The sequence below is a fragment of the Felis catus genome, chromosome B4 (genome assembly GCF_018350175.1).
Source record: "Felis catus isolate Fca126 chromosome B4, F.catus_Fca126_mat1.0, whole genome shotgun sequence".
Lineage (NCBI taxonomy): Eukaryota > Metazoa > Chordata > Mammalia > Carnivora > Felidae > Felis > Felis catus.
Window position 1 is genome coordinate 42,285,946 of NC_058374.1, and position 27,699 is coordinate 42,313,644.

Here is a 27,699-nt window from a genome sequence, read left to right on the forward strand (position 1 = left end):
GATTGGCCAGAGACCCCATCAATCCTCGCCTCGCTGTGCTGACGTCATCCTGCAGTAGCGGGGATGGGTTGGGAATGAGGGAGAGAGTGAGGACGCCCGGCTCCAGAGCAAACGAGAAGCCTCTGCAAGTCCCCCACCTCAGCCACCCGGGTTGAGGTCTGCCCAGGTCTGCTGTATGGACCAGTGTGGGCGGCAGGCTCCTTTCTGTCTGTGCCCTGCTGCCCCCTAGCTTCCCCCCCACTGCTTGGAGAGCCCCTGCCTCCCTCCCCCAAGGTGGAATCAGCCGGCTAGAGGCTCTCGGGGGAGAGCGATCGCCTGGCCCTGCCCTGCCCTGCCCTGCCCACACCACACCATGACCCTCCTGCTGTTGCCCCTCTTGCTGGCCTCCCTGCTCCCCTCCAGCTCCTGTAACAAAGGTGAGTGAGGTGGGGGAGGGGGCCACTGAAAGAGGGGTATGGGGAGAGCCATGTGGGGGTAGGGGTGGGCAGGGGCTGTTGAAGCTCTCGGGCAAATGACAGGTGTGGGTTCTTGCCACCATCCCCCTTCCCACCCGTTTTCTCGGAGCTGCCCCCTTCTCGGCCTCACATCCCCTTCCCCACACCATCCTCTCTGGTCTGTTTCTACCCATGTGCTTCTCTTGCTCCCGTTTAGTCCTCATTTCTATCCTGGGCTCTCTGCATCCTCCCCGCCCCCCCCCCCCCCCTTCAATTTCACCTCGGGGAGCTATCTCAGGTCTCAGAAGGCCTTGCCCCTGGAGGGTAATGTACATCTCTGGGGGGTTCTCCGTTGTCACTGGGGTGTGCCCGCACTAAGGGTGTGTGGTAGATCCATCTGGTTCATTTCCATCCCATCCTGGATGGAAACAGTTGCTTGCAGCAGCTCAGCAATTCGGAGCACGTATGTTTTGGCGTGTTCCTCTGCGTCCATACCCGGCATACAGCTGGGCTGAGGGTTACCAGAGCTGCCCTCTCTGGCAGACAGCAGATAAATTCAGCTGGGTGAGGCCATCAGAGGGACGAGGGGCGAGGGGCGAGGGGCGAGGGGCGAGGGGCCAAGGCTCAGGTAGGTGGAGGAAAGCAGGCAAGGGCAAAAGTGGGTGTGTAGGGGGTGCCAGATGAGCGGTGAGAGGAAAAAGCTGAGGACGACGGACATGAGGTGTGGGAGGGGGGTAAGAAGGAGATGGATGGAAGAGGGTAAAGGTGGAGGCAAAAAAAGAGAGAGGATTGAAAGGGACAGAAGAGGGGGAAGGGGAAGTCGAGGAAGGAAGGGCCGGGAGCCAGCAGCGAGTGAAGGAAAAGAACACAAGGAGAGTCTGTGGCCAAGAGGAGAGGAGCAGGGAGACTGGGGGTGAGCTGTGGAGAAGGCGCCCAGCCCTGGCCCTGCGGCACCACAACCCTTCCATCTTCAGGCTGTGGCTCCTCGCCTCAGTGTCTGACCTCAACCCAGCTTCTTAGCCTCCTGCCACTTCCCGTGCTGCCTTTTTGAGCACCATCTTGTGGCTTCCTCCTCTGCCATTCGAGAAGGGGCTTCTGGTGGTCATCTGCTAGAAAGGGGCAGGCATTCCGATACCAGAAGCCTTTTTTTTTTTTTTTTTTTTTTTTTTGTGGTGTAGTTGGAAGAAAGACTGGAAGACAGGATTTTTTGCTCACCATGACATCCTGGGGAAGTTTCCTTTTGGTGACTCAGTTTCCCTCTGATGATATGTCTTCTTCCACCCATGTTCCATTGATGGGCCATCATGAATGTGCTTCGGGAGTCTGGGGGCTGGCATGGTGGGATTACATAGAGCAAATGGTGGCAGCTGAGGTGGAGGTGATGTAGAAGGGAAGGGAGCACACTGTGCCTTCCCTAAGGCCCCTCACCGGGCTAGGGGGAGATCGGTCCCGGGGAGGAGACACAAATGAGCTGAGTCTGGCAAGAGGTAGGGAAATCTAGAGGCTGAGTGAGTCCTGTATCCTTCCTGGCTTGGCTGGTGGTTGAAGGGAAGAAAGAGGTAAGCAAGAAGGAGGACTAACTCATGAGTCGGAATAAGAAGTGGGGGTCAGGGAGTGTGGGGTTTGGTGGCCTTGTGGGGGACGTAGCAATGTGCTGGCTACGATTGTGCTCTCTTGGGTGTAGGGATGAGAGGCAGGCAGGAGATTTGTCGTGTTTCTAGGCCAGCTCAATAATCCCTTAGGATGTCGGCTGTGCTGGGTCCGGTCATTTGGCATTGATTCCTCACCTCCATCCCTGCCCCTTTCTGTCCCCCTCCTTCTGTCCTATATATTTTCTCTTCTCTTAGGTTGGATGGATTTAGGCTGGGGCTTGGCTTGGAGAAGGGCAGAGTGAGGGGATCAGGACTGAAATGGGGGTGGGGGTGGTGATGGTGGTGGAGAAGATAAACACGCAGGATCTCAGGAAACGTCTAGATCTTTTTTCTCTAATCTCAACTCTGCCCTTTCCCAGGGCCTTCTGATGGCCCACCACTGCTCTCCGAATCTCCAGTCTCCACTCACTAGCACTTGAAATCCCTCAAGAAAATTCTTTACCCCCTGACCATGTTTCCCAGGGGAGATAGTGGTCCTCCTCCTCCTCCTCCTCCTCCTCCTCCTCCTCCTCCCCCAGGGTAGGCTGTTGCCATGGAAACGGTCTATCCTGCCATGGGCAGAAGGCTGTGACATCCCACAGACCCTCTGACTCCTTTAATGCTGATTTCTTGACCTCAGCCCTTCCTCCTGCACGTGCTTCTGCAGAGGGTGGAAAGGGGGATAATAGTGGAGTGTAAGTGGGTCGGGGTTGTGCAGGAGTGGAGGGCCAGCTCACAGGTGCGTCCTCTCCTCTCCCTGGGCGGGGGTCAGCCAACAAGCACAAGCCATGGATCGAGGCAGAATACCAGGGCATCGTCATGGAGAATGACAACACGGTCCTGCTGAACCCACCACTCTTTGCCCTGGACAAGGATGCTCCCCTGCGCTATGCAGGTAGTTGGGGTTGGGGGATGCCAAGGTGGGTGGGACGGAGAAAAGTGGTTGGGCCGGCAGAGGGCAAGGTGGGGAGAGGGGAGGTCCTGGGAGAGGAGAGCAGAGGAAGTGGGGAAGAGGCCTCGGCAAAGTGGTAGAAGTAGGCTTAAGGATGGTGGCTGAGTACAGGGAGCCAGAGAGAAGGACGCGGGCAGGCAGAGGTTAACCGCATCACGATTTGGTCAGATCTCAGACCCAGTAGCTCTGAGAGGCTGCAGCTTGGGGACGCTGGTGTTGGAGCTATATGTCTGATAATTAACACTGTCGCACGTACAAGAGAAGGGACGGGGGTTTGGGAGGAGAGGCGAAGTGGAACGGAGGCGGGGAGGCTGGGCAGAAGGTGCTGGAAGTGGTGAAGGAGAAGGAGCCTCATCCCTCCTTCCCCCCCTGGGTCAGGTGAGATCTGTGGCTTCCGGCTCCATGGGTCTGGGGTGCCCTTTGAGGCCGTGATTCTGGACAAAGCAACCGGAGAAGGGCTGATCCGGGCCAAGGAGCCAGTGGACTGTGAGACCCAGAAGGAGCACACCTTCACCATCCAGGCCTACGACTGTGGCGAGGGCCCCGATGGGGCCAACACCAAGAAGTCCCACAAGTGAGGAGACCCTTGTCCCCTGCTTCCGGCTGCTGAGCCCTCCCTGCTCCTCCCAAGCCCCTCACCCTCCTCTGTCCATGCTGCCATTGAATACCTACCCCCTCCCCTCTCTGTTCATCGGGGTCTTTTCTTCCAGGAGCTTTCACTCTAGGTGACAGAAACGTGTAGAAGAACTCATGGGATCTAATCCTAGTTCCGCCTCTTATGACCTTGGGCAACTTACTTAGCCTTCCTGGATCCGCTTTTACTGCTCTATAAGATGGGGCGAATGACGATCCTCCTTCCTTAGATTGCCGTGAAGAGTAAAGGCGATGGTTTATGTAAAAAGCAGGCACCACAGTGCCTGATGCACGGGAGAGGCTCAGTACATGGGTCATGAGGAGGAGGAGGGGAACGAGGAGGAGGAGGATGAGCACATCAGCACACATCCGGATTTCTTCCCCCTGCCCCACCAGTCTGCAGCGCGTCCCACACTCACATACTCACGATGTACACATGCACGATGCTAGGAGAGGGTGCGCAGGAAATGGCTCCGGCACGGCCAAGCCTGGGGCCCGAGACTCCTATGTCTGTTCCCAGCCGGCTTCTCATCAGAGAATGGGAGAAAGGTTGGCAGTCAGGGTTCCCGGGCCGCTAAGAGGCACCGGTGGCAAACCGCACCTTGTGACTCAGTTTCCCATTTGGAGACAGGACCCTGCCTCTGGGCCCCGGGTGCCTAGATCTTGGTGGGAGGCCGCGCTCCGCATGAAAGGCATAGCCCCAGGGCTGTCCGCCCCATGGGCCCCGAGTAGGGGGGCCACACCTGTCAAACACTTTGCACACGTGTGCACAGAAGACGGCCCTCCGCTCACGCTCGTGTCGGATGACTTAATGGCTTTTATATAAATACCACTTCCCTTCCCCTGGTTGGTTTTAAAGATTTTATTTTTAAGTAATTTCTACACCCAATGCGGGGCTCGAACTCACAACCCCGACCCCAAGAGTTGAATGCTCCACTGACCGAGCCAGCCAGGCGCCCCACCCCCCAGTTGCTTTTAATTTGGCTTTTATCCTGTGTCTTCCTCGGTTATCCCGTTGGATCTGACTGTTGTGGAGGAACAACCAGCTGGATGCAAAATTCTGTCTTAGCCCTTGTCTTAGCACCGAACCTATAGGACTCTGTACAGGAGTTCTCCAAGTCAGCTGAGGGTGTCCTCTGAGGTTGTCCTTTACCCCTGACATCAGTCACCCCTTCCTGTGTGGTGCCTGGTGCCCTGGAGGGTGGGATGAGCATGCCCACAGCCCTAGGCTCGGGACACACTGGCTCCTGTGTGCTCTGACTCCCTGTCTGCATTCCCCTCTTTGAGTTTTGAGGCCGGCTGACTCTTGCTTGTCCCCCCTTCTGCTCGGGTACTGTGCAGGGCGACTGTGCACGTGCGGGTCAATGACGTAAATGAGTTTGCCCCCGTGTTTGTGGAGCGGCTGTACCGCGCTGCGGTAACTGAGGGGAAGCTGTACGACCGCATTCTGCGGGTGGAAGCCATCGATGGTGACTGCTCCCCCCAGTACAGTCAGATCTGCTACTATGAGATCCTCACCCCCAACACGCCCTTCCTCATCGACAATGACGGTGAGTGCATCCCCTGCGGCCCCGGGCCCCGCCCCTGGGCGCCCACATCCCTCCGAACACCCCGGGGCCTGAACTCTCCACTCGTGTCCCTCAGATCCTCTTTCCACACCCGCCTTCCCAATGGAGAGCCTTTTTCCCCCAGACACCTCCTTCCCCGTCTTCTGCTGCCTGATTCACCTGTTGCCCAATTGGCTCACGAGTCCTCCCCTTTCCTCCCTAGCCTTTCCCTGGCGCACCTTACCCTCTTTGTCTTCCCCCCACACCTATCCCAGGAAACATCGAGAACACGGAGAAGCTGCAGTACAGTGGCGAGAGACTCTACAAGTTCACGGTGACAGCTTACGACTGCGGGAAGAAGCGGGCAGCGGATGATGCCGAGGTGGAGATCCAGGTGAAGCCCACCTGTAAACCCAGCTGGCAAGGTGAGGAGCTCCGCGCTGTGCTGTCACCCATCTTGTACATCATCTCTCACCTGGGTCTCCCTTTTGTCCCTTCTGACAATCACAGGGCTAGGTTAAGAGCCAGGGGAGAGAGATTTGGGGGCAGGCTTGCAGCTGTCTACCTTGGCTGTCTACCCAAGGGTGTCAGCGGACACGACAATGGCAGAATGGATAAGAGGGACTGCCTTCCTCTCTCTCCGCTACCCTCTCCCTGTCCCCCGTGCAGGCTGGAACAAAAGGATTGAATATGCACCAGGCGCAGGGAGCCTGGCTTTGTTCCCTGGTATCCGCCTGGAGACCTGTGATGAACCTCTCTGGAACATTCAGGCCACCATAGAGCTACAGACGAGCCATGTGGCCAAGGGCTGTGACCGTGACAACTACTCAGAACGGGCACTGCGGAAACTCTGTGGTGAGTGTGCCCTCCCCTCCCCAGGCTTCTGCCTGACCCTCCTCTGCCTCTTTCCGAAGAATCTGCCTCACATCTTCCCTTGCCCACCCACGGGTGTATATGTATATATATATCCACAGAGGTTGTAGCACGTGGTTAACTCCTGTGGCCCCCAAAGCAAATCATTGGGTCATTGGCAATGATGCATAACCATAATCGTAGCACAAGACAGTCACCAGGTACATTGCGGAACAATGGTAGGGAGAGATGACGAGTTGGAGATTGAGTTCATTGGAGAGCCATTTCTGGAAGAGAGGTCCACCCTCTGGTGTCTTTGAGGGGCCGGGAGAGGGGGTGAGACTAGCTGGGGGGAACCTCTCTCCTTCATTCGCTCTTTCCCTGGCTGCTTCCCATTTCCGCATCTGCTGTGTCTCAGCTCTGACACTTGTGCTTTCTGGGGCTTCTGCAGGTGCCGCCACCGGGGAGGTAGACCTGTTGCCCATGCCCGGCCCCAATGCCAACTGGACGGCCGGACTCTCGGTGCACTACAGCCAGGACAGCAGCCTTATCTACTGGTTCAACGGCACCCAAGCCGTGCAGGTGCCCCTAGGTGGCACAGCCGGGCTGGGCTCTGGGCCCCAGAACAGCCTCAGTGACCATTTTACTCTGTCCTTCTGGATGAAGCATGGTGTGACCCCCAACAAGGGCAAGAAGGAAGAGGAAACCATCGTGTGTAACACTGTCCAGAATGGTGAGCCTTCCCCAGGCCACTGGTCTGAGAGTGAGGAAACTGGCTTTTTATCCTGCTTCTGTCACCATCCAGTTTGTGGCTGTGGACAGGCCACTGCCTCTTTCTTCATTTGTAAGAGGTGGTGCTGGCTTTGGTGCTCCCTGAAGCTGTGTGGTTTACTGCCTGCATGAGTTGAGACCTTGCTTACTCTCAGAGGGCAATGGGACTGCTCACTGCCCTTCTCACCTGCAGTTGCCCAATCCCCCTGCCTCCCACCATGTGGTAGGCTGCTCCCCAGTCTACTCCCATTAAAACCTGTTCACTGCAGTGGAGAAGCCTGGATAGTGGTGTGCCCCATTCTTCCTCTCCTACCACTATCCCGTCCTCCTCTTTGAAGGGCTAGTTGGCTCCATTTCCAAGTCCCCATCTTCCTCCAACTGCATAGCACGTCCTTCCTAGGAGGGCTCAGTCTTGACCTGACCTCTCATTTCTGCCACTTCTCCGAGCTCACTTCTCTTGACCTAAGAAGGGTTATCACCCATGTATTAACCAAAGGAGTAGTAGAAATCTGGGTGGGAACAGGCTGCCCAGTGTTGCACCTTGGCCGATCAGAATGCTCGAGAAGCCCTAGTTATCGCTTGGCCTGGACTCTGTGCATGTGTCAGAGAGAAAGAGAAGAGACACTAGGGAATACGGGAGGGAGAGCACCTAAGAGAGTAATGAGAGTAATGAGAACCTGTTCTTGCCTCAGGCCCTGTGTTTGACCCCTGTCTCTGTCCTCTCTCCTCAGAGGATGGCTTCTCTCACTACTCGCTGACCGTCCATGGCTGCAGAATTGCCTTCCTCTACTGGCCTCTGCTTGAGAGTGCCCGCCCAGTCAAGTTCCTCTGGAAGCTGGAGCAGGTGAGGCCAGTGCCAGGCTCCTGGGAGAGCTGGGTGGTTGGAAGAAGGGTCCCGGGACCAGGGTTGGCATTTTCTGCATTGCCCTGGGCCCCTCTTCATGCTCCACCTTCAGTTCCTGACCACTCTACTCCCAGGTTCTCTGGTTCTTTTCCAAGGCTTGTCTCCTGCAGGAAGCACTCCAAGATTAAAAGGAATTTGGGAGCACATTACTATTAACACCATATCCAACCAACTATCTTTTCCCGCTTGTTTGATTTCATCTCTTTCTTACCTACAACCTTAACAGTACATATCCCTGACTCTCAAGCAGTTAGCATGCTGTAGTAAGCGAGAAAGTAAGTAATTCTGGGGGACGCAGCCAGGGGAACTCACTAGCCAAGAAATCTCTATTAGTATGTCTAAATCCCAATTTCTTGGCCTATTAAATGGGAAGAATATGAACTTTATTTAAAAAAATTTTTTTTAATGTTTTATTTATTTTTAAGGAAGAGAGACAGAGCATGAGTGGGAAGGGGCAGAGAGAGAGGGAGACACAGAATCCGAAGCAGGCTCCAGGCTCTGAGCTGTCAGCACAGAGCCCAATGCGGGGCTCGAACTCACGAACTGTGAGATCATGACCTGAGCTGAAGTTGGACGCTTAACCAACTGAGCCACCCAGGTGCCCCAATAATATGAACTTTATATCCGAGGGTTGTTGCAGGAGCGAATGATGGAGTAGACCTTGTAGGCAGGAAGGATGTCAATTTTCACTATTATTACGCATGATTATGAAGGATAAATAAAAACGGACAAAAAATATGTAAAATCCTCTCTTGAGTCGACAGTTACAACCTCTTCTTTACTCGCCCTGTAAGCTGACCGTGAGGACAAATGGGGACTAATTTGAGTTCCCATCTCCTTCTACTTTTCTTGCAGGCCCCAGTAGAGTGGCTGAGTAAGCAAATAGCTGCAAAAAGGCAGGAAGTGGAAGAGAGAGAAAGAGAAAGGAGGGGCCTAGAAAATCCACAGACTGGATAATTGAGGGCTGTCTACAAAAGCTTTTGTTTTCTCTGGTACTCTGTGAAGGAGACAGTCTGCCATTTGCTGCTTCTTGATCTTTCCCTCTTGTTGCTAATGTTAGTAACATCTGTTTTTCTTTTATTTTCCTTTATTTATTCAACACATGTTAAATATCAAGTACGTGTCTGCCATTCTGCTTGGTTCTAGGGATACAGTGGAGTATAAGGGAAAGAAAATATTTGCCTTCTTTGAGCTTACATTTTAGTTGGAGAGGTAGATTTTTAGAAAGTAGGGAGACCTATGTAAATGGTAAATTGTGATGAATTCTCTGAAAGAACAAGCAGGGACTGAAGTAGAGAGTGGGGGAGGACAAAGAGGGGGAATTCACTTTAGATCTAATGCTCAGGGAAGTCCTGATGGAGGTGAAATCTAAGTTTTGTTCTAAAGGATGGGAAATAGCTGAGAAGAAAGTGTTCTAGGTAGAGGGAAGGGCTGATGCAAAGGCCCTGAGGCAGGAAAGCGCTTTGCCTGTTCCAAGCATGGGAAGAAGGTCAGTGGGCTGGAATACAATGAATAAGGGGGAAAGACTGGCATAAGGTTGGAGAGCTGGGCAGTGATCAGGTTGTGCAATGGACTTTGTCCAGCTGTAGTTTGTTTAGATTTTTTTAAGGTTAGGGTTTTTTTTTTAATGTTTTATTTATTTATTTTTGAGAGAGAGAGAATGTGAGCAGGGGAGGGGCAGAGAGAGAGGAGGACAGAGGATCTGAAGCAGGCTCTGTGCTGACAGCAGAGAGCTCAATGTGGGGCTCAAACTCAAGAACCATGACATCATGACCTAAGCTGAAGTTGGACACTTAACCAACTGAGCCACCCAGGTGCCCCAGTTTGTTTAGGTTTTGTCCTGTAAGAGGTAGGAAGCCTTTTGAAGGGTTGAAAGCAGGGAGGTGATCCAATCAGATCAGATTTATATCTGCAACTCTAATCAGATGTGTATTTTAAGAAGATCCCTTTGGCAACTATGGGAGGAACTTATAGAAAAGACATAAAAAGGTAAAGACCCAGACAAGACTGTTGCCATGGTAAGGTTGAGGACTGGACTGATGCAGCTTTTGGCTCTGTTTGGATCTGGGATCAACAGCACTGCTGATGGGTCGGATGTGTAAGGTGATGGAAAGAGAAGGATCAAAGGCATCCTGTAGGTCATCCGTTTGAGCAACTGGATGGACAGTGGAGTGTTGATGCTGCCCCAGGGAAAAGTGAGGTGATTGGGAAGGGGTGTGGGCTTCTGTCTTACACATGTTAAATTTGAGATACCTCTGAGACATCCAAGTGGAGAGCCCAGGGTTCAAAGGAGAGCTCTGGGCTGGAGATGCAGATTCTGGAATTAACAGCATAAATATGGTATCTGAACTCATGGGAACAGATGAGGTAACTCCTAGGAAGAGTGTGTAGAGAGAAAAGGGAGAAAAAGGGCCTAGGTTGAACCGTGAGGCATTCCAGCACTTGGAAGCTAATAAGGCAGAGAACTGGCTACCCCTCATTCCTCTGACCATCCCCCACACCCATCTTGATTGACCCTAGGAGAAACTGCCAAGGAGAGCGGGTTTGTTTTACTGTTGGGATACAAACTACTGTGGACCTTCCAGTGCCATGCATACATACAGTTTTGGGCAAAAAATTATTCAGAAAATAGTGTATTACTTCTCTTAGGAATGTTTATAGTTTTAGAGATTTGCCTGAAGAACGGAATTTTAGGTACCTACTTGGTTGATGCCTGATAGATTTTGGGCAGGGATGTTATTTCCTGAGCTGGGTAGGCAACAATTCACTAGTAAGCCCTGCTGATAGAGCTGAGAATATAAGGGACTGTACCCTGTCTCCCAGGAGAAGGGGCAGTGCCTTGTGTTAGTTCCCTGGAGATAAAGCACCTGAGGGTTCTTACCCTTACACTGCTTTGCCAGGTCTGTGATGATGAATGGCACCACTATGCTTTGAACCTGGAGTTCCCCACAGTCACGCTTTATGCCGATGGCATCTCATTTGACCCTGCCCTCATCCATGACAATGGTCTCATCCACCCGCCCCGAAGGGAACCTGCTCTCATGATTGGGGCCTGCTGGACTGGTAAGTCCCTCTGAGCTTCTCAGTGAAGACACTGAAGGTTGGAGCCTTTAGAAAGTTAGGATTAATGAAGGAGCAAGGGTAGCCTGACTTCATGCATCTCTCCTTGCAGTTGGGCATGGTGACTCAGAGAGATCTCTGTGGAGGAGACCGCAGGACCCCTCCCCCCCACCCAGTATCTCCCACCTGTTCAACTAGTCATTACCTCAGGCATCACCAGAATCTCTCTTTCTGTAACTTTGGCCAATGCCCACATTGTTCCATCAAAGAGATGATGTCCACAGTGCATTCCCTTGCTGGAGGCCAGTAATACCAGTAATACTTCAGAGAGTTCTCAATCTTCCTTAAGCTATTTCTTTCATTTTTTTCCCCTTCTGGGAACTTGGGTGCATGCCTGCATTTGTGTGTGTGTGTGTGTGTGTGTGTGTGTGTGTGTGTGTGTGTCTTCACCAAAGCCCTTGTGTTTTCTCAGCCATGTATTTGGGGGCTGGTTTTCAACAGAAGCTGGAGAGATTGAGATGTGAAATTGGTGAACAGGTTGCAAGCCCTACATTGGCGGGGAGAGAACAGGGAAGACCCCTTCTTCCTTGCGGTCAGTCTGTCCCCACAGCACTGAATTCATTGCTACTTTTTTTTTCCTCCAGAGGAGAAGAACAAAGAGAAGGAAAAGGGAGGAGACAACAGTACAGACACCACACAAGGTACTCTGTGCATAAGAACTGGAGACCAGAGAGCTCTCACCTTAACTTTCTGTGCTATGCTCCTGACTCCACCCCAACCCCAAATCCCAGCCAGCCTCATAGTTACTGCTGCACATGCCACCAGGGGGCAGAGCCTCCATGAACTACTGCAGGGCAGGGCTCCCTTGGAGAGGTAAGGCCAAAGGGAGCTTGGTGGCCTCCTGAGTGTCCCTTCCTGCTCACAGAAGGAAGTGGGAGAGTGCTCTTGCTGGCTTTCCACGTAGCAGATCGTGGGAGGCAGGAGGTGGTCCCACACAGGGAGATCTGGGCATCTGTGAAGCTCCACACGTTCCCCTGGGTCCCCTTGCATGCCCTGTGACCATGTCCTCTCGCCCTCCCCTTCTTTTCCTCCATGGGCTCCTCTTTCCTCCCTTTGGTCCCACTTTCCTCCTTCCCTTTCTCCCTCTCCTGGGGGGCTTTTCTCATTTCTGTTGCTTCTGTTTTTCACCCTTCTCTTCTCCTTGGATTTATTCCCTCTTCTCTCCTCTTTTCTGCATTCTCCAGTCCCCCCCCCCCACCGCCCCCACCAAGCCTCACTTCCTGGTCTCTTCTTTCCTTTCCATTTCCACATTTCTCCTTCTTACACTTTTACTCCAGCCTTCTGCCCTTTCTTTCTGCCCCATTTCCTGCTCCAGCTGCCTCTCCCCTCACCTGCTCTTACCTCCCTTCCATCCCTGTGTTCCTGCCCTAGGAGACCCCTTGCCGATCCACCACTACTTCCATGGCTACCTGGCTGGTTTCAGCGTGCGCTCAGGCCGCCTGGAGAGCCGCGAGGTCATCGAGTGCCTCTATGCATGTCGGGAGGGGCTGGACTATAGGGATTTCGAGAGCCTGGGCAAAGGCATGAAGGTATCGCCCCTTCCTCTAGCCCTGTCCTTCCGGGCATGCCCCCTGCCCCGACCTCTGCCCACCTCTCTCCCTCTGCTCCCTTCCTCTCCCACCTCCTGGTCCTGCTCTCAGCTGTCTGTGTCTGGGGCCCAGGTCCACGTGAACCCCTCGCAGTCCCTGCTCACCCTGGAGGGGGATGATGTGGAGACCTTCAACCATGCCCTGCAGCATGTGGCTTACATGAACACTCTGCGCTTTGCCACGCCTGGCGTCAGGCCCCTGCGCCTCACCACTGCTGTCAAGTGAGTGTTGGGTGGGGCGGGCAAATCACAGCGCAGAGGTAGACGGTGTCAGAACTCCTTGGTCTCAGAGGTCACCCAGGGCTAGGCGCACCTCCGTCACCGTATGGATGGGGAGATTGGGCCCCAAAGACAACTGACCTGCTCAGTTGACAGCCGCGTTTGTAGAAGAGCCTGGACTAGACTCGGATTTAAACAACGGACTCATTACTCTTTCCACTAACCACCCTTCCAGGACCCTGGGGTTTTAATTTTCTCTGTGCCTCTTTGCTGATACGTAAAGTGGTACAGAGAAGGTACTGGATTGGGAGCTGGGAGATCTGATGTTGCTTCTGACACTGTCTTAATCGCCTGGATGACCTTGAGCAAATAGCTCTAGTTGTTTCACCTGTTTTCATCTCGATTCAGCAAGCCCTTGCAAGATCAAATAGGATCATTGAAGTCTAGGGATTGGTAACCTGTGGCCCTGGGGCCAAATCTGGCCTGTTGCTTGCTTTTGTAAGTAAAGTTTTATTAGAACACAGCCATTCCCATTCATTTGCATATTATTTCACAGTATGATGGCAGGGCTAGCGGTTGGGACGGAGTCTGTATGGCCCCAAAAGCCAAAAATATTTGTTGTCTGGCCCTTCACTGAAAGTTTTCTGACCTTTGAACGCTAAGTAAATAATTTTAATTCTTTAAAAGAAAAGTTGTACATTATTTTCAAGGTTTGAGTATGTTGCTAAACATGCAGAATAACTGAGAGGCACCTGGGTGGCTCAGTTGGGTGAGTGTCTGACTTTGGCTCAGGTCATGATCTTGTGGTTCGTGAATTCAAGCTCCACATCAGACTCACTGCTATCAGCACAGAGCCTGCTTCCGATCCTCTGTCCCTCTCTCTCTGCCCCTCTCCTGTTTGCACTCTCTCGAAAGCAAAGAAAACATTTTTAAAAATGCAGAATAACTGAGAGGTCACGAAAGCATAATAGTTATGGACACAGAGTCTGTTATGTACTGGCTTTTTGCACTGAGCAAACGCTATAAAACAGGGATAACAATAGAATCTAACTCCTGGGATTGTTTTGAGAGCTAAATGATACAGTCCAGATTGAGCACCTAGCCCGGTGCCTATTCCGCCAATGCTGGCTATTTTCACCCCCTAGAATGTTTGCGGGGCAGTTTTTAGGAGATACTGCTATCCGGTGGGCGGATTACACAATGCAGGAGACTAGATTCCTGAGCAAGCATGCCTTTCTCCCCTACTGTGCCTCAGTTTCTCCATAAGCAACCTGAAGATAAATATCTCTGGCTTGTTCCTATCCCAGGAAGGGTGGCTTTAGAGAGGAGAGAGAGGAGAGGGCTCTGAGCCCTACACAGTGACTGGGCATGATTATCAGGCCTCACAATTACAGCTCTGGAAGGCAGAGGCAGCAGCTTTTGGGAATCGGGCTGCTAGCTCACGGGGGTGGTCACAGTGTGGAGCTGAAGGCCACAAGTAGCTGGGGTCATGTGGGCACAGACCAGAGCTGAGCGTGCAGCCTACCACGTTCTAGCCAGAACTCAAGTTGTTAAAAGGGCAGTCGTGCAGCTATGAAGGGTTTAACCCACTAGAAACCGAGTAATTGCCTCCTCGCCTTCACTCTGCTCAGAAGCCACATCAAGGGAGGGCGCTGTCTTTTGGCTTATGGTGGAGCTTTGCAAGGGGAGGGGAGTCCCACAGTGGGAGGAGGTGACATCCTTTGTGGATGGACTCAGCTGAATTCCTCCTACCTCTTTCATGCCTGGGGAGAGGCTTATCCACCAGCTAGGAACCTGACTTTGATCCTTTAGTGGGGGAGGGGGCCTTGTTTTCTTTGTGAGAGCTCTCAGTTTTTCCGTTTGTAGAGCTATCATGTGGTTAGTGCTACCCTAATACTTCCTTGAGGTCATTGGAGAAAATATAGGCGCGCGTGTGTGTGTGTGTGTGTGCGCGCACGTGCTTATGCACATGAGTGAAAGAGAGAGAGACCTCCTCTTCTCTGATACACATCCTTGCCCTAGTCCACGTGGCTTCCCCAAGTTCCAGGGTTCAGTTCTTGAAGCTCTGTCCGTTGAAAGCCAGATTTATCTAACTATTTGGTCAATGCAGACTTTCCCTAAGGTATTTTGTCCCCCTACCTCTTTCTTGGAAAGCCCGCCTCCTTTGTGGCATTAGCCCCTGAGCAAATGGTTACCACATCTTTTTTCTCTAGCTTTGTCTTTTTCCCATAGCCCTTAAATTTCTGCTTGCTATAACCTCTATCTAGAAAGTTCTGCCAGCACCTCACAGAAATGAGCTCAAGATGGAATAATGGCCTTCAATATCCAAACGTGCCCTTCCCCCTGAATTCTCCATTTCTGTAATGGTGTCTCTGCCCTTGCGGGTATCCAGGCTTGAAACCTCTGAGTCATCTTGGATTTCTCCCTGTCTATCCTCCACGCTCCATCCGTTGCCAGGTCACCCTGATCCTGCCTGTGCTGGGTGCTGGGAATCTGTCTCCTCTTTTTCCATTTCTGCTGTTATTACTCCAGCCCCGTCTCTGATTACCTCTCGCCCAGCCTATTGCCATAATCTCCTAACGAGTTGACCTATCTCTAGTATTCTAACGTCACCAGAGGCTAGGTTAGTGGTCATAAATCAGAATTTTCATCCTCATTATTTCCTGATATAGAAGAATTTAATGACCTCCCCTTGGCCAGTGCTCAAAATTTGCACTCAAAGCCTTCAACCATCTGACCCCAGATTTCTGCCTCATGTTCCTTCGTTCCCCTTGGTACACTCCTCACCACCCATTCTATGGTCTACCTTCTGCCTAGCGAAGTCCTACCCTCCTTCAAAGGCTATCTCACTTGCTACTTCCCTTGATTATTCCTCTCCTCCCTGGCCAAATGCCCCATTCCCATCCTAGCCAGAAATAACCTTTGCCTCTCTAAACCCTTGTGATTTTTTGTTTGTTCCATTTACACGATGGTGACCATATTTGCCCTTATTTTAAGGTTGTGTGCTATATATAACTAAGCTCTAGACCAGATCATCAGTGCCTTTGGGTCAGGGCCGGCCCCCTGTTCCCCTTTGGGTCCCCTTGGGATTGCTCATTGCAGTGGGGATGTCTGTTGGAGCCTGGGCTCTCAAGGTCAGCTTAGGTGGTTTTCCAGGAGGCTTTGATCCGGGCCTCTCAGAATGACCGTGCAGATTCTTGGGCCCCACCCCTTGTGGCACAGGAACTCTGCAAGCTGTGGACATTGGCAGCTTCAGGGGCTTTGAGTTCATCGTATCTGCTGAGGTTACCCCTTCCTGTTTTGGCTCCTGCAGTCAAGCTGGGCATTTCAGTTAGCACAAGCATATGGACCGCAGGCCCTGCTCCTGTGCTACTAACTTCCTTGTGAAGGCTGCTTGTTCAAGGGGTGCTTCTTTTTTTTTTTTTAAATTCTTTTTTTAACGTTTATTTATTTTTGAGACAGAGCATGAATGGGGGAGGGTCAGAGAGAACGAGACACAGAATCGGAAACAGGCTCCAGGCTCCGAGCTGTCAGCACAGAGCCTGACGCGGGACTCGAACTCACGGACTGCGAGATCATGACCTGAGCCAAAGTCGGCCGCTTAACCGACTGAGCCACCCAGATGCCCCAGGGGGTGCTTCTTTATAAATAAATCAGACTGGTGCAAACCCAGGCGCCAAATAGTGGCTGTGGTTCAGCGGAAAGAGTGGGATCTTGGCATAAGAACTATGGGTTTAAGCCTTGACTCTGATGCCTATTTCTTTTTCTAAAAAAATTTTTTTAATGTTTGTTTCTTTTTGAGAGAGAGACAGCGTATGAGTGGGGGAGGGGTAGAGAGGGGTAGAGAGAGAGAGGGAGACACAGAATCAGAAGGAGGCTCCGGGCTCTGAGCTGTCAGCACCGAGCCCAGTGCGGGCTCGAGCTCATGAACCGCAAGATCATGACCTGAGCCGAAGTCGGATGCTTAACCCACTGAGCCACCCAGGCACCCCTGTTGCCTATTTCTTGTGTGGCCAAGATGCTTGATCATCTTTGGTTTCTTACCCCTTTTCCACAGGTTGAAATAAGGTTGCATGAAAGAGTATGTGTAAACGCTTCAGAAACCAGCAGGTGTGATGAGAAAGTGAGGTGTCATTCTGATCGATTGGCAAAGGATGGGGCGGGAGGTGACCCTGGGAGCGCCTTCCTGAGCAGCTGTGCTGTGCATTGGTTGGCCTGGCTGAGTGCTTGAGGGAGTCTGTCCTGGTGCCAAGGTCCACGAGGCTTCATGGGACCATGGATGCAGGTCCGAGATTGTCACATTAGCTCACCGACCAAAGGAGGTTTCTCTGATCTTGAAGGGAAGAAACACCAAGGAGGAGGACATCCTTGGATAGGCTCCTCCACCACATCCTTCCCCTCCACTTTTGTTGTTGAGTATTTTTTGGGCATGTGTCTGCCGTGTGTTTTACTGAACACACTTCTTTTTTTTTTTAATTTTTTTTCAATGTTTATTTATTTTTGGGACAGAGAGAGACAGAGCATGAACGGGGGAGGGGCAGAGAGAGAGGGAGACACAGAATCGGAAACAGGCTCCAGGCTCCAAGCCATCAGCCCAGAGCCTGACGCGGGGCTCGAACTCACGGACCGTGAGATCGTGACCTGGCTGAAGTCGGATGCTTAACTGACTGCGCCACCCAGGCGCCCCTGAACACACTTCTTAATTCAAATCTCCTAAGTAAGGAACTGTGTATGTGTAAACATTTTGGCAAGTTCGGTTTGTAAAATGAAATTTGATAGGTGTTCCATAGTCTTAGGTCAGGGCGTTGGTGATGTGATCACCCCTGCAGGTCTGGGTTGCCTGATCTGTCTCTGACCCTTTCCCACAGTGGCATCTTCCCAGGAAAGGGTATCTCCTCTCCAGCTTTGCCCCGGTGGGGTAGTTGTGCTGCCACAGGGACACTATCCCTCTTTCCTCCCTTCCCCTCCCTGACGTGGGGTGCTCTGCTGTAGAGATGGACGCCCGGAGGGGTGAAACAGAATAGGGATCATTAGACAGGAGGTGTTGGGGTCACAAGCTGCCTCTCTCCCCTCTGCTCTGCAGGTGCTTCAGCGAAGAATCCTGTGTCTCCATCCCCGAAGTGGAGGGGTACGTGGTGGTCCTTCAGCCTGATGCCCCCCAGATCCTGCTGAGTGGCACTGCTCATTTTGCTCGCCCGGCTGTGGACTTTGAGGGACCTGAGGGGATCCCCTTGTTCCCCGATCTTCAAATCACTTGCTCCATTTCCCACCAGGTGGAGGCCAAAAAGGATGAGAATTGGCAGGGCACAGGTAAGGATGACTCCAGGGAGTGATATCATCCCGAGAAGGGGCTCATGTCCACAACTGGAGTGACTCCATCCCACATTCGCTTGTCTGGAGCCACTTACATGGGTAGAGCCGGGAGGAGGCCTGTGGGTGTGAGGAAAGTCCTGGATAATGACGTTCTTGAAGATGCTGCCTACTGCTCTCGGGGAATGAGCCTGGAAAGGGAGGAAGCATGGCCATGAGGTGGGCCCTGTGGCTCTGATCCCGATCCCGACTCTCTCCCATCCAGTGACAGACACACGCATGTCAGATGAGATCGTGCACAACCTGGATGGCTGTGAGATTTCTCTGGTCGGGGATGATCTGGACCCCGAGCGGGAAAGCCTGCTCCTAGACATGGCGTCCTTGCAGCAGCGAGGGCTGGAACTCACCAACACGTCTGCCTACCTCACCATTGCCGGTCAGTGGGGACTGAGTGCCTGTCCTCTTTTTCTGTGTGCGCCCCTCCCCAGTATCAGGTATCTAGGAATTCGAGAGGGTCCTCCTCCCAGGTCCCCAGGGATAGAGGCAAGTGCCATCTTGTACCTCCCCAGACTGGAAGCTCCTCAGGCTTCCAGATTGCCCCTAGAGGAGGTGTGCTGGGGTTCAGGCTCCCAAGTGGTTCTTTCTCCCCGCTTCTCTCTATAGCCTGGCTCCCCTCTGCTGCTCCCTCCTCCTGTGGCTCAGCCTTCTCTGACGAGCCTTCGATCCTCTAGCTGTTTGGTCCTAGCCATCTTCTCTACACCTTCCATCTCTCTGATCTCATGTACACACCAGATCTTTATAAATTTTTTTTTTAATGTTTATTTATTTTTGAGACAGAGAGAGACAGAGCATGCACGGAGGAGGGTCAGAGAGAGAGAGGGAGACACAGAATCTGAAACAGGCTCCAGGCTCTGAGCTGTCAGCACAGAGCCTGACGCGGGGCTCGAACTCACGGACGGAGAGATCATGACCTGAGCTGAAGTCGGACGCTTAACCGACTGAGCCACCCAGGCGCCCCCACACCAGATCTTTAACTCGCGTGCTCACGTCGTAGTGAATCATGGCCATGACTTGGTAGCTTTCAGAGGAAACCTGTTATTCTCTGAAGGAAACCTCCATAGGTGGGGATGGGAGAAGCTGGTCATAACCGGCCCCTTCCTGTTTCCATCCCCTTCCAGAACCTCACCGAGGACTTCTGTATTTTCCCCTCTCTCCGTTTCCCCCCTGCTGGCCTCCTCCCTTCTGTCTTGCAGGGGGTCCTTAATGCCTTCTCTCCATCTCTACCCAGAAGCCGCAGAGTTTTCAGAGAAGAGCAGAGCAGGAAATGGACCCCAGTCACTCTCTCCCAATCAGTCAGAGCCGGGCTGGGGGCGGAGGGGTACATCTCTTGGGAGAACTCAGGTCATTCCCCTGCTGAGGCGCGGGACCGACCCATTCTGTGGCTGCGTCTGCTCTCAGCTGGCGGGAGTCTGAGAGAGAGGGGCCTGCCGGGCCCTTTTGGCTGGCTCCCCGCCCTGAGCTGCTTCCTCGTCCCCCAGGGGTGGAGAGCATCACTGTGTACGAAGAGATCCTGAGGCAGGCTCATTATCGGCTGCGACACGGAGCTGCCCTCTATGCTAGGAAATTCCGGCTGTCCTGCTCAGAAATGAATGGCCGTTACTCCAGCAATGAATTCATCGTGGAGGTATTCAGGGAGTCTCCTTCCCTCCCCTCCTCCCCCACTAGCGAGGAGCCCTGGAGGAGTGGACTGAGACCCATAGTTGGCGGGAATGGACATTGCAGCACGGAGGAGCCCAGAACCTGTCTGCTCAGAGGGGGAGGAGCTGTGGGGCATGGTTAGCAGATGGCCTCTAGTGAGGTGGGACAAGACTCTAGTGGATAGGAATAGGAGAGGCGGGTGCCCACTGAGCTCTCCCTCCCCCAGGTCAATGTCCTGCACAGCATGAACCGGGTCGCCCACCCCAGCCACATGCTCAGCTCCCAGCAGTTCCTGCACCGCGGCCACCAGCCCCCTCCTGAGATGGCCGGACACAGCCTGGCCAGCTCCCACCGAAACTCCAGTACGTAAGAGTGCTCGGGGCCAGGCAGGGCAGGGAGGGTGGCGGGGGGTGGGCTGGGCACGGGCATCCTCTCTCCTCTACCACTGGGAGTGGGGCAGGCCGGTGGAGCTATGGTTCTGTTCCCTGTGCTGACTTAACTGATCACTCTCTTCCAATCATTGTAACCCCTGGACCATTAACTTTCCCTCCCGAAGAATATGAGTCAATGTCATTCATCGCTGGGGTGCTCATGTCTGGAATCATAAAGTCGGTGTGGGGTTTAGGCGCCTTTTTTGTTCCTGCTCCCTCCCCCAGGAATATCAAATTAGCCCTGGACCTAGTGAAGCCATCAAGTATTTATGAAGCACCTACTGTGTACTAGCACTGTCCTAAAGTGGTATTAGGGACATAAAAGAATTATGGGTTAGATACAGTCTCTATCCTCAAGGAGAAAGTTGGGGCTAATACGTGTGTAATTATGTGCTATCTATAATGTCATAAGTCTTTTTTTTTTAATGCTTATTTTTGAGAGACAGAGAGAGAGAGAGAGAGAGGGAGAAAGAGAATGAGAATGAGCGGGGGAGGGGCAGAGAGTGAGGGAGACTCCAGACTCTGAGCTGTGAGCACAGAGTCAGACGAGGGGCTCAAATTCACCAACTGTGAGATCATGCCCTGAGCCAAAGTCGGATGCTTAACTGACTGAGCCACCCAGGCGCCCCTATAATGTCATAAGTCTTTCTAACGCCAAGTGTGCAACTTGGCAAAGTATTAAATCCAGCTGGAGAGCTGCCCTCATGTTCCCTGGCCGTGGCACTTTACCAGTGATGCGAGTTTTAATTTCCAATCTAAGAGTTGGTTTATTGTAGAAAAACTAGAAACTACAAGTATGAAGAAGAAAAATCAGCCATAATTCCACCCCAGAGAAGAAGCCATTGTTAATGTTCCTTTTTTTTTTCCTATGCCTTATTTTTTTTTCTTTTTCCAAAGTTGGGATCAAACTATTTTACTTAACCTGGTATTTACACATAATATTATGAAATGAGTTTTCTTCCGCATACTAAACACTGTAAAATGATTCTGTTGATGCCAAAAATGATTTTTGGAATCCCTTTTAGAATTGCTTTCAAAGCCTATTTACATGATGCATTTATGTTTATTACTTCTTAGATATGCTTTGCTTTTGACCCATTTCAGTTTTACCCAATTTCATCATCCACTTTTGTCAGAGTTGGCTCTGGATATCATTTTATTTTTTTTTTATTTTTTTTTTCAATGTTTATTTATTTTTGGGACAGAGAGAGACAGAGCATGAACGGGGGAGGGGCAGAGAGAGAGGAAGACACAGAATCGGAAACAGGCTCCAGGCTCTGAGCCATCAGCCCAGAGCCCGACGCGGGGCTCGAACTCACGGACCGCGAGATCGTGACCTGGCTGAAGTCGGACGCTTAACCGACTGCGCCACCCAGGCGCCCCTCTGGATATCATTTTAAATTCTTAAATATACAAACCCACAAAGGGCACAGGTTTGTCACTTTTGAAAAAAGCCAAAAGGTGTGTCACAGGCTCTGAAGGCAATTCCCTAAAGAATTCTGAAAATGCTTCCTTGAAAAAGCTCATTTCAATACATACAATAATAAGACTATTGAACACATCAGTGTGTGCCATGAGCTATTCTACATATTGACTCATTTAGTCATTACAAACAGCAAATGAAATGGGCACTAGCATTATCCCTTTTAAAGGGGAGGGAATGGAAGCCCAGAGAGGTTAAGCATTTTTTTTTTTTTAATGTTTATTTATTCTTCAGAAAGAGAGACAGAGCACGAGCAGGGGAGGGGCAGAGAGAGAGGGAGACACAGAATCTGAAGCAGGCTCCAGGCTCCGAGCTGTCAGCACAGAGCCCAACGTGGGGTTTGAACTCACAAACCTGTGAGATCATGACCTGAGCCGAAGTCGGATGCCTAACCGACTGAGCCACCCAGGGGCCCCATAATTTTTTTTTTTTACATTTATTCATTTTTGAGAGACAGAGGGAGACAGAGCACAAGCGGGGAAGGGGCAGAGAAAGAGGGAGACACAGAATCTGAAGCAGGCTCCAGGCTCCGAGCCGTCAGCACAGAGCCCAACGCAGGGCTTCAACTTAGAAACCGGTGAGATCATGACCTGAGCCGAAGTTGGATGCTTAACCGACTAAGCCACCCAGGCGCCCCGAGAGGTTAAGCATGTTATTCAAGATCACACAGCTAGGAAGTGGTAGGAGCCAGGATTCAAATCTAGGTGGCAGGATTCCAGAGCCTGTACATTACTGTGCATTAACCATTGACCTCCATACCTTCTCCATTTATGCTTGATGCTTGCCCACTCTTCCTTTTCTTCCTTCCTCTTTCTTCCTTCCTTCCTTCCTTCCTTCCTTCCTTCCTTCCTTCCTTCCTTCCTTCCTTCTTTCTTTCTCTTGTTATAGTTGCATCTAATTTGGTGGGGGGGGGGGGCTCCTGAGGGCTTCCTAGGGCTTTTTTGACTGAGGCTAGCTCCCTGGTATCCCCAGGGATTCCATCTGGCTTCCTCCCTTTAAGTGGTGGCCACCACTACAGAGTCTCTTGTGTTCCCTTTTCCCTGGGGCTGGCTCCCTTTTTCCTTCCTCTCTCTGAAAAGAGAGGCCTTTTTAAGTATTTACTCACTATAGGAAAGCAGATGGGGGTAGGGGTATAGGGAGTAGGGAAGTAGGGGTGAAGAGGGGAGCATAATGCGTAATCAAGTTGCAAAGATTCATAGAAACTTCACACAATTTTTAGAGACCTGTGAGCAAACTAACCCTGTTTGTTAAATAGACCCTTGGGGCCAGCTTTTTTTTCCCCCCTCATAATTTCCTAGCTCTTTTTCCAGTTCTTTCCTTTTTTTTTTTTTTTAATGTTTATTTATTTTTGAAAGAGTGCAAATGGGGGAGGGGTAGAGAGAGAGGGGGACAGAGAATCCGAAGAGGGCTCTGTGCTAACAGCAGCCAGCCTGATGTGGGACTTGAACTCAGGCACCGTGAGATCATGACCTGAGCCGAAATTGGACGCTCAACTGACTGAGCCACCCAGGCGCTCCAGGCAGGCGTCGATGGTTTTTAAAGATCCCCAAGTGCTTCCAATGTGCAGCAAAGTTTGGGAATTGTTTCCCTACTTTGTTTCTTAAGAGTACCTGAAGCTTTGCAGACAGACCTACAATGAAATAGAGTAAGCATAGAAAATGAACTCGGGAGTGGGGAGGGAAGGACGATTCTGAAAGAAGAATAAGATGTAGGAGGGGAATAAAGTCAGTTCACAAAAGACATACTCTGAGAGTTGCTAGAATGGTAGAATGGGCCGGCACGTTGGCTCTGAGCTTCCCTGCAGTTTAAGCAAAAGGAAACCTGAGCGGTTAGGAAAGTCATGTGATGAGAGCCAACCAGTATTTCAAGAGAAGCCCTGGGACTGAGAGCGGAAAGAAGTTTCTCCCCAGGGTCTTCATAAAGGGGGCACCATGCAGGACTGTGGATGGGGCTTTAACTGTGTCCTCACACCCACCTGAAACCAGAAGTGGCACAAGGGCCGTTTGATGAAACGCCCCTTCATGTCGGCGGTGCCAGTCATTCGAGGCCACGGTCACCTGCTCGGGTCTCATGCAGCAAGCGAGGCTGATTGCGCTTTTTCAAACTCTTGATTTTTGTTTGTGGCTAATTGAAAAATCCTGCCATCTCGCTGGCTTCCAGCCTCATTTTAAACTAATTAACTCTACTTGTTTGCCTGCAGATAACAGTGTCTGCATTTTGTCTTTCCTGTGGTCATTTCTTATTCCTGGCAATCGACTTGCCATTTCCTTCACCAGGCTGGGGGCTCAGAAGAACAAATGCATTTGATCAAGGCACAAACCAGAAACTTTGGCCTGTCATCATCAGTGTGCTCCTAGAGTAGGTTCACCTGCTGCGGCCTCCACTCGGAGGTGTGGAGGGGCGGGTCTCCATTCCTTCTAGAGCCTGAGCTTAGCTACAGGGGCCACCTGCTGGCAGGGTCACTGTTCCTGGCTCTTGCCCACTGACACGGGGACCTGGGAGGGACCATTTCCTGCAGATGGTCGGGAAAAGCACCTCTGTCCCCTTCTTCCCTCCTCCCCCATCCCCAGGCAGTTGAGAAGTGCTGATCCAGCCAGGCCCATCTCTGCCCTAGAGCCCGTGCCCAGGGAGCCTGCCTGCCCTGCCAAACAGGATTGGCTCTCCTTGGCGAGCGGCCACAGGCAAGCTATGGGTTGGGTCAGGATAGGGACCAACTTGGCAGGGAGCCGTCAGGGTGGCCTCAGGGAGGTGTGAGGCTAGTGTGCCCACTCAGGCAGGGCCTTCTGCACACACCTGGTTGGCCCCGGAGCTTGTGACAGCCTGCCGTGCCGCTTGCCTGGGAGGAGTGGTGTGTGTGGGACAGGGTGTGTGTGCGGCTCCCGTGCTCTTGGCTTCTTTGCGTTCCGCTCTGTCTCTCAACACGTCTCAAAGGCTGTGGGTAAATCGGGGACTGGGAGGTAGATGTATGGGCTGGAACACAGTGTGATTACACGGGTAATCACCCCTTAGCAACGGGACTCTCCAGATTTGGGGCCTCACGGGGCCTCTGTGGCTGGGAGAGCCGCTGCGGGCGCAAACAGTGAGCAGGGGTGTGCACCCATGTGGCGTGCAGCGACCCAGCTGCCTACGCGGGCCCTCAGCCTGGGGACACGTGTGCGGGGTCTCTGCCTCCACTTGCTGTCCCGGGGGCTGCGGGCTCTCCTGCTCTGCGTGCCCATGCTTCCCCGAGCGCTGTGTGCGTGTGTGCGGGAGGTGGCCCGCCCTGTGCTCACGGCTGCTGGCTCCGTGGCCCTCGCGGTGCACATCTGTGGCGTTTACATCTTCCTTCAGGGGGTCGCCTGGTGTGCCCAGCTGGTGGGGAGCTGGGTGACGCTGCACGTGTGGTTCTGCCGTGCCTTGCTGGAGGCCCTCAGACGCAGCCCTTTGCTCCTGCTGTGTGAGCAGGCCGCCAGGCTGCTGGTGCGGGCAGGTGTGCAGACCGGCAGAGTCCTGGCTCGGGTGAAGGGGGTGGCCGTCCTTGTTCAGCTGTGTGCCTGTGCGGTCCTCCTGGGCACGTGCTGGTGCATGCACGTCTGCTTTGCCGCCATCAGCTCCACGGTCCGCGTGAGAGTGCACGCGCCTTTCTCTGTCTCACTGCCCTTCAGGGTCCTCGCTCCCCTGAGCCTAGGCATCAAAGTGAGGCTGCGGGGCCAGAGGCATGACAGGGCCGAGGGGGAGGTAGGTAATCCTCAGGGGGAGATTCGGGAGGAGCAGAAGCCCCAGGTGTCCAGGAGGCCCAGGCCCGCGAGAAGAAGGGAGGAGTCACAGAACAGGAATGAGTGCGGTTCAGGTGGGTGAGTGAGGGGGCTGCTCCCGGCCCCTTGGACGTGTCCCCCCAGCCTTGGGTGCCAGCAGCTTCTCCTGGCTGCCAGGCCAGCTTGGGGCCTGTTTCTCAAGATGCGGGAGGACATTCTCTCCGATTACACCGTTGAGCCTATGTGGCGCCTTTCACCTTACCCCACTGGGCTCGAGCTCCAGCCTGGCCCTCTGCCTGCTGAGAACAGGGCTGTTCTGAGAGCGTTGGGCCAGGAGCTCTTCTCCCCCTGCCCGTGCCCCCCTTTGCATACCTCCCTCCCTCTGCCTCTCTGTCCCTTTGGCCTTAAGCGGCCCTTCAGCACCTTTCCCTCCCTGTGTCCTGTTCTTCTCAATAGGGGTCTCTTTCTCCTCTAGCTCGTACAGGGCACTCCCCGCTTCGGGACCATCCTGTCTTCTCTCTCTCTCTCTCTTTTGAAATGTTTATTGAACATTTATTTATTTATTTTTATAACAATGTTTATTGAACATTTTTTTTAAATTTTTTTCCATGTTTTTATTTATTTTTGGGACAGAGAGAGACAGAGCATGAACGGGGGAGGGGCAGAGAGAGAGGGAGACACAGAATCGGAAACAGGCTCCAGGCTCCGAGCCATCAGCCCAGAGCCCGACGCGGGGCTCGAACTCACGGACCGCGAGATCGTGACCTGGCTGAAGTCGGACGCTCAACCGACTGCGCCACCCAGGCACCCCAAGTTTATTGAACATTTAAAGAGAGAGCGCATGCTCGCAGGGGAGGGGCAGGGGCATGTGAGCAGGGAGAGAGAGAGAGAAAGAGAGGGAGAGAGAGAATCCCAGGCAGGCTCCACGCTGTCAGTGCAGCGCCTGCCTCGGGGCTCCGTCTCACAGACTGCGAGATGGTGGCCTGAGCCGAAATCAAGACTCGGATGCTTAACCTACTGAGCCACCCAGGCGCTCCCATCCTTCTTCTCTTATTCCAGGACTCCCTCTTCCCCCGTCTCCCTCCATCCCGCCCCCCCCCCCCGCCCCGTGGTGCCAAGTCCATTTACTCTCCCCACAGTGGTCCCCAGCGCAGCGACTCTCATCATTGTGGTGTGTGTGGGGTTCCTGGTGCTCATGGTCATCCTGGGCCTCGTGCGTATCCACTCCCTTCACCGCCGTGTCTCAGGGGCTGGCGGGCCTCCAGAGGCCTCCAGTGACCCCAAAGACCCTGACCTCTTCTGGGATGACTCGGCACTCACCATTATCGTGAACCCCATGGAGGTGAGTGGCAGTGGGAAGGGGGGAAGCCTAGAGTCCAGATTCAGCTGGAGCACAGAGTGGCCAGGCCCTGGGGCAAAAGGCTCCGGGCAGAGCTGCCATGAGTGGGAAGGAGAGAGGTTAAAAGGGAGGTCGGGGGTGGGGCAAGGGGCCTGAGGGGAGCATGGCCCCCAAAGGAGAGGCTCTGGGGTGCGTGCAGACTGTTGAGCCCTGTGCTCTCTGCTCCTACCTCATCCAGTCCTACCAGAATCGGCAGGCCTGTGTGGCGGGGGCTGCCGGTGGCCAGCAGGAGGACGAGGACAGCAGCGACTCGGAGGCAGCCGACTCCCCCAGCAGCAACGAGAGACGCATCATCGAGACCCCTCCACACCGCTACTGATGCTGCACCCTTCCCCGAACAGAGAGAGATTTCTGCCCTGGTGAGACAGAGACACCCCCAGAAAGGAGAGAAGGACCTTCTGAGAGAAGAGACCAAGAGGGAGAGAGCTCTTTGGAACGAGTCTTCCTTTAATCCCCAAATCCCAGTGGGCCGCACTGGGGTCTGCCTCCCCCCCCCCCCCGGCCCCCAGCCCACCTCCCTCCTGTGCCTCTGGGCTCCTGTTCCCTGGAAGACTTTGGCTGCCTTCTCTGCCCCCCCCCCCCGGCAGTGGCCCCTTAGCTCGCCCATGTCTCTGTCTCTCCCCCACCAGGCGCACCCTGCATGGAGTGGGGGTCACTAGCAGTGGCAGGGGCCCGGGTGGAATTGAAGGGGGAACCCTTCCCTACTCTCCTGTCCACGGAGGCCTGTCTTCCCCAGGGCTTCCGCAGCTGGGAGGAAGCTTCCGTCCTCTCCTCCCTCTCTTTCCGCTTCATTCTGGGGATCCCTGCTTCTTCACCTTGCCCGCTCTCCTTCCTTTTCTGTCCTCTTTCCCCTCTTCTCCTTGCCTGAGGGCCTGCAGCCCCTGCCCCTTCCTACATGACCTGGTTGAGGCTGGGTTGTGGGGATGGCAGGGGGAGCGGGGGCCCCAGGTGTATTATATATAATGTATATTTTTTCATGTTGCTGTGAGCGCA

The 27,699-nt window shown here is 53.1% G+C and overlaps 1 protein-coding gene across 1 annotated transcript; it reads left to right on the forward strand.

The window, feature by feature from the left end:
• Nucleotides 1-50: 50 nt before the first annotated feature.
• On the forward strand, nt 51-27,699 carry CLSTN3 (calsyntenin 3). The gene is made up of 18 exons (XM_023256740.2): nt 51-416; nt 2,838-2,960; nt 3,396-3,591; nt 4,992-5,200; nt 5,473-5,622; nt 5,867-6,052; nt 6,501-6,782; nt 7,552-7,664; nt 10,625-10,787; nt 11,429-11,485; nt 12,216-12,373; nt 12,506-12,654; nt 17,735-17,961; nt 18,227-18,397; nt 19,500-19,645; nt 19,886-20,021; nt 26,447-26,649; nt 26,885-27,699. Exons 1-18 carry the CDS (start codon nt 353-355, stop codon nt 27,023-27,025), a joined length of 2,874 nt encoding a protein of 957 aa, XP_023112508.2. The 5' UTR covers nt 51-352; the 3' UTR covers nt 27,026-27,699.

Bases quoted from the DNA above. Each gene is read 5' to 3' on its own strand.
- CLSTN3 (XM_023256740.2), top strand. From the start codon at position 353: ATGACCCTCCTGCTGTTGCCCCTCTTGCTGGCCTCCCTGCTCCCCTCC. The intron at 19,646-19,885 runs GTATTCAGGGAG...TCCCTCCCCCAG, and splicing joins GCAATGAATTCATCGTGGAG to GTCAATGTCCTGCACAGCAT. The intron at 26,650-26,884 runs GTGAGTGGCAGT...TACCTCATCCAG, and splicing joins TTATCGTGAACCCCATGGAG to TCCTACCAGAATCGGCAGGC.